General features: G+C 36.1%; 1 protein-coding gene and 1 non-coding gene across 2 annotated transcripts in view; both read right to left on the bottom strand.

Moving 5' to 3' along the window:
* The window catches only part of LOC102510801 (cytochrome b5 reductase 4), a 67,125-nt gene that overhangs the window by 38,654 nt on the left and 11,810 nt on the right, over positions 1-16,661 (bottom strand). Inside the window, 2 exon segments of the mRNA XM_006175494.2 lie at positions 2,769-2,850; positions 7,263-7,363. Coding sequence (XP_006175556.1) covers positions 2,769-2,850; positions 7,263-7,363 — 183 coding nt within the window.
* On the bottom strand, positions 12,101-12,228 carry LOC116665588. Its single transcript, XR_004322244.1, has one exon. It is a non-coding gene; the product is annotated as a small nucleolar RNA SNORA11 (small nucleolar RNA).

Genomic DNA, 16,661 nt, shown 5'->3' with positions numbered 1-16,661 from the left:
TAGCTTACCTCTGGTGAATGGAACCACAGAAGGATCCCCTGGGATAAGGAAAGTTAAAAAACAAAACAAACCAAAAAACCTGCTTTACTAATATACTCATTCTTTTAATAAATTTCTGTTACCATCTTAATAGGGATATTGACATAATATGAAACCATTTGGATAAACAGGAAATCTGACTTTATATTCAGTTTGTCTATACACACACAAAGATAATATGGAAGGATACACAATCACATGGTTACCTTTGGGTGTACACAGGAGGGAAAAAGAGCAGATGGGAGACAAAGGTATGACCATGGCACTTGTCATTCTTGAATCATGTGAATGTATTACTTACTCAAAAAAATGAAATAAACTAAACTGAAAATGTCAATATGTCCTTTTTAATATGATATACTAAATGCTTTAAAAGAGATATATGAATGGTGGTAAAGGAAGCATGGGGGTGGGAAGGGGGGCATCACTACTTGGAAGGCATTGAAAGGACTCCATTGAGGAAGTAATGTTTTAGCTACATTTTGAAAATATGTATGCATTTGTCAGAAGGCCCTGGAAAAAAGCATTCTAGGAAGACAAACACTGCACATTTATATTTAAATGTCTTATGTTTATCCACAGCTACATACCCTGTCTTCCTTTTTGACTCCAAAAGGCGGATGTCACATAATCATCAGTCAGGAGCTCAGTCTTGTGACCAGGGGTCTCAGTCACAAACTCCAGTGTGTACCATTCTATGTTCCCACCACTGCTTAGTCTTGCCAGAAGACTCCCTGGTTCTCTACAATATGTTTAATAATCATTTTTTCTGTAGAAATTCTTCCACATCTCTAAAGAGAACTCCTTATAACACAATTGAGGCCTAATTCCTGTTTTTGTATCAAAAGCCATATACTCATTTCCTAAACCCTGTAAAATTTAATAATTTCTGTATTTCTAAACTAACTTTATCTTTTACTTTTCTTCATTCATCTTTCTAATTGTCTTCTGAATCATCTTCAAATTTTATATAGCTCTTAAACTTTAAGGCCCAGAATTACTCCTTGTACTTGAAGTAGCTTACCAGCAGAATTAACCCCCTTCTACCTTTATTCTGCTGATCTATGGTTCTAAGCACCTTATAGGTAGTAATTGCTCAAGACAGTGGGCAAGAAAACAAAAAATGAAGTATTAGAAACCATGATAAAGCAATGTGAAATTAAGAAGGAATATTTCTAACACTGTGCCATGCCATTAGAAAATATGACTATTTTAAAAATGTGACTTATTAAAAAAATTTTAGTGTGTTTTTGGTCTGGAACATGGACCTATGAGATAAAATTAAAATGTCTAGAGTATGTTTATTTGGAATTTCAGAAGGAAAGAAACGGGAGAATGGAACAGAAAAATATCTGAAGAAATACTGGTCAAAAATTTTTCCAAATTTGGTGAAAGACATAAAGTTGTCAATCAAAAAGCTTAGCAAATTGGAGTATGATCAATACACAGAAAATCACATGGGGCACATCATATTCAAATAGCTAAAAGCCGAAGATAAAGAGAAAATATTGAAAATAGCCAGAAGTAAAACACCTGGACACAATAAAAATGTGTCTGGCAATAAGACCTTGAATTACAAATCTCACTAAAAATAAACAGTAGAAGACTCAGGTCACACAGGCCAACTTATTTCTAATTTGGATGTCAAAATCAGGAGTTGCTCAAAAGAAACAACTTCATCCCATCCATAGTAAAGGATTAAGCAAAGTACCCCTGCTACTCCTACTGCAAGCCCATAAATTTTTCAAAAGGTGGTCTTCTGAAAAAAGCTCAGGAGGAAAGAGATGATCTCCAACACCATGCTAGGTGTAGAGCGGCAGTTTGGAAGGTAAGAAGAAATGGTTTTTTTAAAATATAGTTTAAAAACCAGAACTTGGTTTTCTATGGTAAAAGGGAAAGGAGCGGAAAGGTTCAAGGCAAAAGGGAGACAAAGCTGGGAGAGAAAATTTCACTGTATAATTTTTTTATATTTTCTCATTTTTTTGGTATATATATGTATTTTTATTGAAGTACAGTCAGTTTACAATGTTGTGTCAATTTCTGGGGTACAGCATAATGCTTCAGTCATACATGAAGACACACATATTCGTTTTCATATTCTTTTACACTGTAAGTTACTACAAGATATCAAATACAGCTCCCTGTGCTGTACAGCATGAAGTTGTTGTTTATTCTATATATATATCAGTTAGTATCTGCAAATATTTTGATTTTTTGAGTCTCATGAGTGTACTAGATGTTCAAAAAATTAAATTCTAAAAAACTAGTCTAAAAGTTAACTGGAACCAAGTGATCCAGCTAATCTGTATAACAATAGAATAAAAGACTAGTGAAAAGTAAATAGAGTAAATAAAATTCCTTCACTTCCATCATGCTTATTCTTCCCACTATGAACGTATCTTAAAATTTTGACATGTTTCAAGAGAAAAGTCATTGTTCCATTCTGAAGAACCAAAGTAAAACCTTTACAGTGGCTAGACCAGGAGGCCAGTAAAAATGAGAACAGTTTAGGGATTTATTTAAGCTTTTTTTGCCAAAATCCACGTAAAAGACAGTACACGTGTTAAAGGATAAGGAAAAAGAATATAGATATGTACACGTATAACTGAATCACTATGCTGTACACCAGAAACTAACACAACATTGTAAATCAACTATACCTCAAAAAAAAAAAGAGACAGTACATGCATGTCACACATCAGTGCCAGTTTCGCCCTGGCACCACTTACCTTTAGGAAGAGCGGGTTTAACTGCCATCCTGCCAACCAGGCATCCTTTCAGCATGGATTCATAGTTGACCCAACGATGAACCTGGTGTGGAATAAAAAAGACAGAAAAGCAACATGACTCTTCACTCCATGAGATGCTCTAATTTTCTTCTGATCAAAACTAGACATTATGACACTGCTCTGAAAAACTAAGAAACAGATTCAATTTGCCAACAAGGGAGTGACAAACAGCAGCATACATAGGGATTGTTCAAAACAATGTCCTCAAAGTGCTGTCTACACACCTCTGAGGTTCCTGACACCCTTAGTTTCATAATAATACTGTGACATCACTTGCCTTTTTCACTGTGTTGACATTTGCACTGATGTTGAAAACGCAACGTTGGGTAAAATTGCTTGCATTTTAGTACAAAGTAGTGCCAAAGCAGAGGTTTCAGTCATTATATTCTTCACTACCACAGACCCACAGGGGTGGGGGAAGTTGATTTCATTTAAGAATATCCTTCTTGAAGTAGAAAAACCAATTAATTTCCTTAAATCTCAACCCTTGGTTACAGGTCTTTTTTATATGCTGTGTGACAAAATGGGAAGTTCTCAAAAATACTTCTGATTCAAAGATGGTTGCCCGAAGGAAAAACACTTAGGCTACTGTTTGATTTGCATATTACATTGTGCTTTTTTTCTTGAAAGGCTATTTATATGCAAAAGAAAAAGAATGACCAATAAACTAGTTATTCAGACTCGAGTATGCGATAGAAATTTTCTTCAAAATGAACAAAGTGAGACTGTCACTTCAAGGAAAACAACTGACAGGATTTGTTGCCAGACTTAGCGGTGGGAATTAAATTTAAACAGCCTTGCTGGAGGGCACCTTCTCAATATACATTAAAGCCTCACAACATGCAGCTCTTTCACCTAGCAGTTCACTTACTTGAGAAAGTATTTATATAGACACAAAGATGCAGGCACCAGAATATTCATCATAGCAATATTTATATTAGCAAAATATTGGGAGCAACTAAATGTCCAATTATGAAAGACCAGTGGAGGAAAATCATAATATATTACTCAATAAAATACTATATAATCACTAAAATAATCAAGTCAAAAAAATACTGATACCAGCATCTTTATGTATATTCCTGAGTAAATAAATATATACCAAAATAGCAAATGTGTAAAATATATATATGTAATTATAAATGGGCACTCACTAATTAATATAAATTGAAATTTTATTTATCAAATATTTATGGAGTATCCAGTAATGTGTCAAGCACATCTCTGGGGCTATGGGGTTGGGGAGCATTCTAACAGACGGATGAAGGAGAAAGATATTCAAGGAGGCAAAGGTATGGAGTTTGTCAATCATGGAACTAGTGATTTACTCAAATCTATATAATAACAGAATAAAAATTCACTCAAAGCAGGTTGCATATTGAGAATAGTTACCATGATACAGTATTTTGAGGCCCTCAAATGCTGGGTAATGACTTTAAATTTATTACACTCAATGGTAGAGCAAGGTACTAAGACAATGGTCTTTAAGAATACTACTCTAGCTGCCATGTTATCTAAATTGGTACTGAAGGTAAAGATATCAGGATGGTATTAAAATATTAGGGTTAGAGAGGGTGATGATGACTTAAGGTAGTGGGAGGAGAGAAAAGGGAGCAATGTTTAAAGATAGCACCATGGAATTTCACCAGTCATTGGATATTGAAGCACATCTGTTACCAAGGCTGCTGCCCCAGAATCATACCACTGCCCCTCCCTCATGTGGAAACTAATTGCCCTTATCTGAGTTTCAGGCCCAATTACAAAAGGAGGAAGCAACAAAGAGAAAAACAAGAGCTGGTTACAACTAACTAGTCCTAGTTAGTTGGACTAGTGTAAGACCTTACCTCCAGTGGACCTTGAGCTTCATTATAAGCTCATTCTAATATATTAGCATGCTAAATGACACACCCACCAGCGACACAACAGTTGACAACTGCCATGACAACCAGAAAAGGACTGAAAAGGAGTGTTGCCTCAGTTCCGGGTCCAAATCACACCCCTGTTCTTGGATAAGTCATGAATATTCCTTCCTCTCTTTACTCAATTCCCTCCTTTTTTTCTTGACCTTCCTATATATATATGGTGTCTTAGTCGAAGTTAAGTTGAGAATTTAATTTGCAAACTAAGTTCCCACTTCCCCATTCTCTGGCCATTGAATAAAGTTTGTGCTATGCTCTCAGCATGGGTTTCTGCTGGCTGAGCAAATCTGAGCAGAAAAAGAACCTCCCCAGCCAAGAAAGGGGTCTGGGCCCAGGCTAGGATCCTGGTGTGCGTTTGGACGACCAATTTGGTAACAGAATGAGAGAAGGCAAAGATTATTCAAGTGCTTTCAAGTCCCCCAAAACAGGAAACAGACTAGGGGACAAGAAGGGAAGAAGAGGATGAGTTGATATTTGAGGGCACACTGAGGTCAAGTGCCAACAAGTTATCAAATTGCCCACTAGGCATTTGGAAATGCAAAATAAGAAGTCAAAGTGAGATCAAAACTAGAGACAGAAATCTGACAATCAAGAGATTACTTAATATTCTTTGTACATCAAACACTAGACACGAATTGATTCTCAAATATTTAAAAATAAAAGAAGCTTTACCACAGTTTCTAGACTATAAAGTTGTTCACTTCTGCAGTGAGTAAAAGTCATTAATAAACATCACTGGTCTTATTAAAGCCAAGGGGAATGTAGCAATCTGGTAACTAAAGCGTGGACAAAGAATGCAGCCTGCCATTTCAGTAAACAAAGGATGTCGCAGCCATAAAGCCATTGGGGCCATTCCCTCTGGGGTGCCCTAAGGAAAAACAGAATACTGGTCCTAGATAGGCTACGTGCATATCAAAGAAGTCATTTCAATAGGCCCAGACTCTTGCATCTTCCCATACACAGGAAAGCACTAAAATCATTAACATGAGATGTGTTTTTTGTGATCAGTAGTTACCTTTTTTTGATATTCACATTTTGTTTTGTTTTGTTTTCCAGCAAAAAATTCCTGTATATCCTGGCTTCTCCCTTTTCTCTTTGGAACGGTTCCTCAAAGATATCTGAGAGGTTGTTTCTAGCTATAGGCCTCAGGAATGTCCCAAATAAAACATAATTCTCATCTTTTCGGTTGTGTGGTTTTTTTTTAGCAGACAAAAGTACTGCTGAGACTGCTAAAGATCATAACAAAAATAGCAGTTCTTGTGACTTCCCCAAAACAAGCTTTCCTAAATAAGGTCCATATAACCACACAACACTGAGATATATAAATAGGACTAGATGTTACTGGAAACTCTTCTCGTAGAATGTACTTGAAGAGTACATGCAGCATCACAAGGTTACAGCACAGACAAAAAAGTATAGCAGACAAGTTTTCTGGCAAATGTTCCCAAACTTTTCTATTTGGCTCACATTGCTAGCCAATAACAAACCCCAAATGATAATTGGAGTTTACTTCAAATCAGCAATAAGAACCCCCAAGGAGAACCCAATCATCACCAATGGGCAAAAATGACTTTTCTCCAACTCAGGAAGAACATTAATAGCAAATGGGATTCTGCTATTTAAGCAGATGCATGTAAGTACATTTAAATAAAAAACAAATTATATTTCTGGTAGCTGGTCAAAAAATAAATCATAAAATGGATGAGAAGATAAAAGGAACAGAAATCAAACTTCATTATTCAGAAGACAACTCAAAAGTAACCTAACCTGATTCAGGTATCTTAAATGGTAAAAATCCAGTACTAGAACATGGTTAACCATCACTAAAACAAAGATAGAAGATAAAGCATATGTGAGACAGAGGCAAATTTCTATTCATCTCAAGATAGTTGTTTCAAAATAATAGTTCAGCCAATTGATAGTAATTAACGTATTCTACATAACTTTAAAATAGTATAAGAGCTAATAATTGTTTTTAATAAATATAAGGGGGAAAGTAACTAATTTAGGTATCTTTTGACACATACATACAGAACCTCTGCTATCACTCTAGGAAAAAATTCGTTTTCTGTTTGTTCATGATCTTTCTACATAACACGCGGATTCAGTATAAGCAAGACAGGCTGATTATGCAACAATCCCCAAAAGAGAAAAGACTAAGAGCCAAGAAGCTAAGTGACCTGTTGTTCCCTCTAACCGTCACTACCTCCCTTAAGGCAGTCATCACCATTATCAAAACTGATCAAAACTGAGTAAACGGTCCAGCAGAGGCAGCAAGCACTAAGAATAGACTCCCAGATACAGATTTTAAACCATCTCTAAAATGTTAGTAAAGTAATTCAAAGGAAAATTAAATAAACAGTTGTTACTTATGAGCATCTACCCACACTTCAAGATTCAAGCCAACATACCTGAAATTTATGTTAACTATTTTTTTTTCCTTCTACCACCATCACACTACTAAACCTAAGGGTACTCTCCCACTGTGACAGAATGATTACTTTCAGCAACTTACCTGATCAAAAAGGTCAGTGCCATCGGATCCTGCTGCTCTCATAAGTTCATCTTCGCCACCAGGATGATACTCCATATACGGGCTGACATTATAAACAAACCCTACATCAAATAAGGAGAAATAATACCCTAAATGAACTTCTTAAAAACTGTACAAATTAGAAATATGTTTCAATAAATCTATCCAAAAACATTCCATTTAACAAACAATTATTTAAAGTTTTAAGAATATAAAAGGTCTGAGATTTTACCATACTTACAAGCTAACAAGTTAGCCTGCCAGTTTCATGGGTCCTGACAGAAAACATGGGACTCCTAGATTAGACCCAAAGGATAGCTTCTTACATCAACAGCAGTAACTAAAACAGCAGCCTCTGCACGAGTTCCCTGAATCCCAGTTCCCACAGAGCCATGTGAAGAGGTCCTGATAATACCCGCACGCTCAATGTGCTGTGTGATGGAAAAGGCATCTTGAACTTAGGAAACTCGGATCCTTTATAATAGGCAGTAAATATACCTGCCCTTTGTTCTGGCAGGAGACATTATCTTTATTGTATCGAACAGTAAGGAAGCCTGTCCTTTGCTCTAGAGGGAGACACTAGCTCTACCATCTAAGGTTGTTCACTATGCAAACATCCCTGAAAAGACTGCCTGGAGCAAAGACAGTCAGTGACTCTGCTTGCAAGATGTGCAGATATGCAAAAGACTTACAGAGAACTGCAATACACACACACACACACACACACACACACTCTAATGTTGATGTACATCATTTTTTAAATGCCCTAGCAACATTCAGGGGTACATTTTATAGCTAATTCATACCAAGAGAACTGCAGTGCAACTGAAAGTACACAAGTCAAATCAACAGCTACGCTGAGTTCTTTAGGCAATGTACGGTGGTACCTGTTCTAGTAAGTTTACCCTAAATTATCTCTTTTGTGTTGTATGTCTGGAACTCTGAGCTCTCAAATAAGTTCTTAGAACAAAAGTTATGCGCTTTAAAATGACCACTTAGTGCTTTGTATTGTCAGAAGCTCATACTGCCAATTTAATCACAGAATGAAGAGTCTTCAGACTGGGAGGACACTAAAGGCAATTTTCAGTCTGCTCTCTCATCCAGTACAGGATTCACGTCTACAGGATCTGCAGACAGACCATCATCCAGCATCTGCCCGAACAGTAGCAGCCTCTAGGAGCTCACTGCTTGTTTAAAGCTCAGCTCAACAGTCAACATCATTTCAGGTATAACCTGGAAACTGATGTTGCCGTTTTACACACAAAGAGCTCTTTTCCTTCTTGGCAAATGCTGCCTCTAGTTTTTCACATATACTTTTTATATCTGCTGTAATTTAAACCCCAGCTGCTTACTGATAAGGACTACAGGCATCTTAAAATAAAATATTTAAGTTTGTGTAAGTTTACACGTAAAAATTTTAAAAACCCACAATAAAACATGTAAAAGAAAAGAAAATATACCAGTTACCTAACCTAGCTAGTTACTGTGATTGAGCAACTAAGTACAGTCCTGATCTTCCTAGCAGCCAAGGCCAAAAGAGACACTAGTCACCATGGTCTCATTATCTGGTCTTAAAAAGTATTCAAATGAAACAAACAAACAAACAAGAGAGACTCATTCATTAGTTCTTTAAAGGGGAGAGACTCCCTTTGAGGCTTTGATAATTGATATCGTGAAGAATTATGAGTTCCAATATAGGGGCCACTGGCCACATAACAGATACTACAATTTAACCACATGCAGAAACATTCTCCAAGTACCATTCCTCCCACCCTCCCCAGCCCTAGGCAACCAGCAAGGTACTTTCCGTCTCTTTAGACTTACATATTTTGGGCATTTCACATAAATGGACTCATACAATACATGGTCTTTTGTATTTGCCTTCTCTCACTTAGTATAGTATTTTCAGTTTCATCCATGTTGTTGCATGTATCATTCCTCTTTATGACTGAATAATATTCTATGTATGGAGAGGCTGCATTTTGTTTATCCATTCATCAGTTCAGGGACATTTAGGTGGTTTTCACTTTTTGGCTATTACAAATAATGCTGCTATGAACATCTGTGTACATGTTTTTGTGTGGACAAATATTTTTATTTCTTTTAAGTATATGCCTTGGAGTGAATTTGCAGAGTCATATGGTACCTTTATGTTTAACCTTCTAAGGAACTGTCAGACTGTTTTCTATTCTCTGCAGCAATGTGTGAAGGCTCCAATTCCAGAGAACTCTTTCTTAACTCACTACTCCAACCCCCTTCAGAGAGGAAACACCTTTTCCCACCTATAGAAACTGAATCACACCTTGTGTCTCAGATAACTGAACTCAGAACTGGACTGCGGCATGCACTAAACTATGCTCAACTCCCAGTCCTATATGAGACAGACAATGTAAGATTCAAATACCTATTTCATATCTATTAATCTATCTCCCAGATGAGGCTGCCACAATTTTTCAGGTTAGGTAACCATGTATGTGAAACCTAAGAGCCCACCAATAAGGAGTGAACTGCATCCTCATGGTTCAGGCCACACATTCACTATTAAGTTTTCACTTTCCCTTTGTTCTATTTTGAAAGTCAGAGAGTTTCACAGTGTGGTCCAGGGGCTCCTGCAGAGCTCAAGACTCTTTTGGTTGTCCAAGGCCAAAACTTTTCATAATAAAACTAAGATGCTGTCTGCCTTTTTAAAAATCTCATTTTTTTCCACAAGTGTATAAGATTAAATGCAGAAGGTGATATGAGAATATAGTTGTCATCTATTAAGCCACATATTAAAGATATTTGCCAAAATGTAAAACAACGTCACTTTCTCATATTTTGTTAAAATTTCATTTTCCATGAAAATATCATTGTTTATGATAACACAGAGTGAATTTACTTTTACTTTTAAATTAATTTTAAAAATTATTTCCATTTCTCAATTTTAATTTCTAAAGGGTAAACATTATTAGCCATAACCACCATAAACAAAGGTTCTTTGGGGTCTTCAATAATTTTTAAGAGTAAGGGATCTTAAAACCAAAAAGTTTGAGAACTACTGCTATAACTAAAAGTGCTTTTTTTAATTAGATTTTAAAATAATTTGTTTTAAAATTCAAACACAAATGTAACTCCAAAGCCCAACATTATATTCATTCAACAAAAATTTATTTAATATGTACCATGTATGTGCAATGTATTATGCTACTACACTGCGGTATTCCTATTTGTTTCACTAATCATCACTGTTCATTTTGTTGGTTCTAAAATAAGTGAAGGAAAAAGGTGTGTTCACCTAGTAAAATCATGGCATAGTTCACTGTATTCAAATGCATGGATCCATTTTTGCAAGTACTGTGACTACTTTGCCATCTTGTGTTCAGTAAAGGAACTGCATATTATTTTTATTATCTCTAATGTTTAGTTCTTCTAACTGCTAAGAGGGGATGATAAAGTATGCAACAATGGTTATTGATTTGAATTCTAGCTTTCAATTCTATTAATGTTTGCTTCATGTATTTTGAAGCTTTGTTATCAGGCATAAACAGTCTTCCTAAAGAACTGTCCTCAACATTACAAAATCTCTAGTCTAAAGATTCTTTGTCTGGTAATAGATCTTACCTAATATTAATATAGTCTAACTTTACTATATTTACTGTTTAGATAGTATACTTTTTTCTACACATTTACTTTCAACCTGTGTCTTTATAGTTAAAAGTGTATCTTTCATAGATATCATGTAGTTGCGCCTTGACACAGAAACACACAAAGAAAATTCCTTTCAATTAGAATAACTGGTTCATTTATACTTGAATTAATTATTGATGTGACTGAATTTTGAGCAACCATCTTATTAGGCTCCCTTCCCAGCCCCAAGTTTTCTTTTTTTGTTATGCCCTCCAAGTTTTCTATTTGTGTCTCTGTTCCTCTTTCCCTGACTTCTTTTGGGTTAACCAAATTTTTTTTTAATTTCATTTTACTTTATCTATTGTATTTTTAATGTAGCTCTTTGCATTATATTTTAAGTGATTATTCTAAGGTGTATAATATATATCCTTAGGTTTAACCAACATTACTTGTGTTAATGTTGTACCTCACACACGTAAGAACTATTTACTGCTCTCCATTCCTGATACTTTATGTAACCCCACAATACAATGTTACGTTTTAGCTTTTATTTTTTAATTTTTTTGAGGTTAATTTTTGCTTTTATTTGCCAGTGTAACTTAACTACAGTGGCTTACAAACTTTTTTGATCTAAAAAATACATTTTACATCACAAGCCAGCACACACACACATATATGTATATAACTGAAACCAGTTTTGCCCAAAATGCCTACCCTGAGTTTCCTTGTTTTTAAGACTTTTTTTTTTTAAAGCAGTTTTAGGTTTACAACAAAATTGACAGGAAGGTACAGAAATTTCCCATATACCCCTTTCCACACATATGTGTAGTCATTATTTTTATTTACTAGAGTGGTACTTTTTCTTTTTTTTAACTAAGGATGAACATACATTGACACATCATAGTCAAAATCCACAGTCCACCTTAGTTTGGACAAAAGTAAAATGACATGGATAGCCATTGTTCTAATGTCATACAAAGTATATTCACTGCTCTAAAAACCTTCTGTCCTCAGAATGGCATATGGAATCTCTCTTTTCCCTTGAAAAGAGGTTCAAAGCCTTCATGTCTGTAAGACCACTCTTGGCCCGCCCATGCATGGACCAGACAGGCTCTAGGTGGCAAATTCCCCCACTAAATACTGTGGCTTTTCTTCCAATAGTGATCCCTGTCCCACTGGTCCTGCCCAGCAGCCATGTGGAGGTGCAAGGGGACACGTGTAGCATATGTGTTCATAGGAAGGCCCCCACTTTGGGGCCCCTTGTCACAGTGAGCCCAGATTCCTGTCGGGTGTGTTGTGAACAGAGGAGCTCTCTCTTTAGGCCCCCTGCTGAGCACACCCCCAGTTTTAGCTTTTAAAAGTCACATATTTTTTAAAGGAGGAAGAAAAGTAATCCTATGTCTTTCCTTACATATTTACTATTTCCTGAAGACCTGAGCTTGCATCTGGTATCACTACCCTTTAACCTGATGAATTTCCTTTAGAACTCCTTATAGTGAACTCGTGCTGATACAAAATTCTTAAGTTTTTGTTAATCCAAAAAGGCCTTTATTTCATCTGCATCTTTAAGGTGTCTTTAAGGATACAGAATTCAGTGTTGGTGGTATGATTTTCTTCTCTTCAACATTTTTATTGTGTCCAGGTGTTTTTCTTCTGGCTATTTTTTTTAATTGACAATTTTATGTCTTTCACCAAATTTGGAAAATTTTTTGGCCAGTATTTCTTCAGGTATTTTTCTGTTCCATTTTCCCATTTCTCTCCTTCTCAAATTCCAAATAAACATACACTAGACATTTTAATTTTACCTTATAGGTCCCTGAATCTCCATTCATTTTAATTCCAGTAATTTTCCTCTTTGTTCTTCAGATTGGATAATTTCTATTAATCTATCTGTAAGTTCCCTAAGCTTCCTTTTGTTAGGTCCAATCTGCTATTAAGCCCATTTGGTAAAATGTTTTCTTTCTTTCTTTCTTTCTTTTTATTTATTTATTTATTTGTATTTTTTCATTGAACTATAGTCAGTTTACAATGTTGTGTCAATTTTTGGTGTACAGCACAATGCTTGTCATACATGGTTATACATATATTCATTTTCATCTTCTTTTTCACCATAAGCTACTACAAGATATTGAATATACTTCCCTGTGCTATACAGTATAAACTTGTTTATCTATTTTACATATACCAGTCAGTATCTGCAATCTCGAACTCCCCAAATATTGTATTTCTCAGTTCCACATTCCCGTGTTTTATAGTCTCCTGTTCATTACGAACACAATGTGATTTCCTGAGATTTTGTATTTGTTCATTCATTACATACCTATATTCCTTTACTTCCTTGAATATTGCTATAATAGATGCTTTAAAATCCTTATGAACTAAATTCAACATCTGGATCATCTCAGGGTCAGTCTTTAATAACTGCCTTTTCTCTTGAGCATGTCTAGAAACTCTGGATTATATCCTGGCCATTGTAAATAATGTTTTAGAAACTCTGGATTCTATTACATTCCTCTAAAGAGTACTGACTATTTTAATAGGCAATTAACATGACGGGACTCACACTCCAAACTCTGTTTTCCTTTCAGAGGAGTGAAAACTAAAACATCTGTTCAACAGGCTGCCTAGAGTCTGTCCGTATACAAGATTTAAACAGTTTATATCCCTCTCTGGATATCTCTTTTTCTAGATTTTCTTCCTCATTTTCCAGTTAGTACAAATGCCCTAAAATTTGTCATCTAGTTCTCCTAGCCAGTAAGACTGGGAGTCTCAACCTGAATTTTAGCCACCCTTCACAGTACCAACTTGGGCATGACCTCAAGTTAAATGCCGTAAAGAAATGGCAATTCATGAAGTGACAATTCCTTCTAAAAATAGATAACCTTTACTCTCTAGTTTCTGTCTGCTTTTGGTTGCTCACTAAGTTTTTAGATAGTTTTTTTTTTTCTCAAATACGTTGTCCTGAGTTTACAGTTGATATCTGCCAGAGCGTTAGTTTAATAAGAGCTATAACCAGATCAGCTATAACCAAAGCAGAACTCTGCATATTATTTTAGAAAACTAGGCAATTACCTTGCTAATGTCAATGGAGACAAACAGAAAGTAAGTCAATAAAAGATAAATGGATTTTATAATGATTTAAAGTAAATGTGGCCATGGCACTTAAGAATAGTAATTAGAATGCAGGCTTGCAAGGTGTCTGATAATAGAGTATCTTAGGACTTTGGGATTAAAAGCATTCATTTGTCTCCCACATTTATGAAAACTTTCTAACGACTGTAAGCTAAAACCACAGAGACACAGAAGTCAGAAGAGGAGATGACAGCAATAAAGTTTTGGAAGATTGAAAGCCAAATAATAAGCAGTAATATACTTAGCAGAATGAAGAAATGTGAAATAAGGCCTAGGTGTAAACTGGAGGGGAACCTATTTGAAAAAAAAAAAGCTAATATGTGCATCAGATCCCCCAAAAGGTACAGTAGTCAGAGATTCCAGGTAGTTCTGAAAGTTAGGGTGCAGGAGGGTCAAATTCAATATAAGCTGTATGGCCCTTAAATCCTCTCCCCACCCCCCACAACCACGTAACAAGCCCCTTCCCAACCCACAGGAAGTGTAGGTTTTCTTTGTAGAGATAGTGAACCAGAGAGACACTACACTCAGGGAAACAGCACACAGTGGAGGAGGAGCTTGAATTAAAAATGAGAAGTAAAAGTCTACATGTCAAAATATTAAGATCTACCTCCTACCACCTACCACAGCAGAACACCTATTTGCAGGTGACTGGAGGATTCTAGCCCAAAAGAAAAGACTTACATTAGTAGGTTAGGGTGCCCTGGCACTGCCCCCAGTCAGTTCATTAAAAAAAGTTCTGCCTCTACACATGAAACTTCCATTTAGCTTTCTGGTCCATCACTCTCACCATGAAGGGACAAACATTTGGAGAAAGCCACTAAAAATTAAATTAATGTCTTAAGCATTTATTAAATTGTCAAGGTCTGATGCACAGTTTTTAAGAGCTTAAAAAAAAAAAAGGGAGTAGAAATGAAACCAACACTACTTCAGTGAAATTAGAACCAGGAAAAAAACTGTTCTGAAGACAACTCAGAGCTTCAGATTGCTCCAAACAACTTCAATAGTGGTCACTACAATTTACAAAAGAACTAAAAGCATCTGGTCTGAATGCCTCAGTTTGCCCAGGAAGATTTAAACGGAATGTGATAAAGGGCTTCTAAGCATTTCAGAAGGTCAACTGGCCATAATTATCAAGGTCAACTTATGTGACATTATTAGTATCAGGAAAAACAGCCGTGACATTTAACTAAAAGGAAATTGACCGGTAAAAGCATTAAAAATTAACCAACAGTCTGAGTAGTCAGTTATACTCTGAGTATTCTGAAAAAAAAATCCACAAACTTCCCCTGGAAAGAATAATGATCAAACATCATTAGCAACAGCCACATTTACTATTCTTAAACTAGATTTACAACTTATATCAATATTAAACAAGGCATTCTATCTCTAAAAGATCAGTCTTCCTACCTTTCCCCACCTCTTTCTTATTCTATGGGATCATTTCCCTCCGTCCGCCTGTGCCTTAGGTCTACCAATGACAGCTACCAGCACTCACTGCCTTGCAATTAGTAACCTGGGGGTAGGGGAGGGAGGCTAAACATGTCCTTACGCTTTGGGTTATTTCCTATTTTCCAAAACAAGCCAGTGCAAAGATCGATTAAGATGTAATGATGAACTTAAGAAGTAGAACCCATTGCAAGATTTATAGCATATGGAGAAAGACAGAAATATAAAAAGTATCTCCAAAATGTTATAGATGGTCTAACATCAAATGCTGAGGAAGAAAGCCCAGAGGAAGAAGCAAAGTCCAAGAGGTCAGGATAAGATGAAGAGAGTGAAAGGAAGAAACTGTTGGAAGAAAGGAAGGAAAGAACTGAGGATGTTATGTAAGATAAGCGACTACCCGAGATCACAGAGGCGGCTGGGGAGGATTGATAAGAGCACACGAAGGGTCAAGTCTTAGAAAAAAGTGTGCCTTACAAAGAATGATGCCTATGAAAGGACTATGTCTTTCCAATATAAGAGAGAGAGAAGAAGTTATACAGATATCACTAACTTTAAGTTCCTTATATTCACAGTGAACACATAACGTATGTGCACTTGGTCTGTCTCTCTCTCATAAAATCACCCCATCCAGCCTCCACACATGCTTTTTCCAGAACCTGTAAAACAGTTCCCCTTCCTCTGTGCCTGGTTAAGGGCCATTTAGATTCCATCTCTGCTCAATCTTCTGGAATCTTCACTCTTAGCACAGCAGACCTCTCCTTCACAATGCTTGTCAGATTTGATTAACACTTTGTGTTCCCCACCAGATTGTAAATTCCATAAAAGCAGGGGCCAGCTCTGTTTTAAACTTCCATATTACTCTCCAGAACCTGGTACAGTGAATGACACATAGTAGACTCCGAGAAATATTGATTACATGAGTGAACCAATACAGAGAAAAAGAAAAAACATAGAGTCTCTGTTTTCTATGAATGACAATTACACACAAAGTCACAAAAAAAGCAAAAGCTATGTCTCATTAAGTTACTAAAAATAAAAACTGTCTCAGAAGGATATCCTATATGATTGTTAATTAGCCATGTTAATTATCACAAGAGAAGAGCTACAAGTTAACAGGCACTTCATCGTAATTTCTTAATGAAGTTGCATATGGTATTCAAAGTGAGTTACACACAAATGCCAAGCCAGGAGTTGGAT

This window comes from Camelus ferus, chromosome 8, assembly GCF_009834535.1.
Source record: "Camelus ferus isolate YT-003-E chromosome 8, BCGSAC_Cfer_1.0, whole genome shotgun sequence".
In the NCBI taxonomy this organism is placed as follows: Eukaryota; Metazoa; Chordata; class Mammalia; order Artiodactyla; family Camelidae; genus Camelus; species Camelus ferus.
This window is presented reverse-complemented; position numbering and strand designations above follow the sequence as displayed.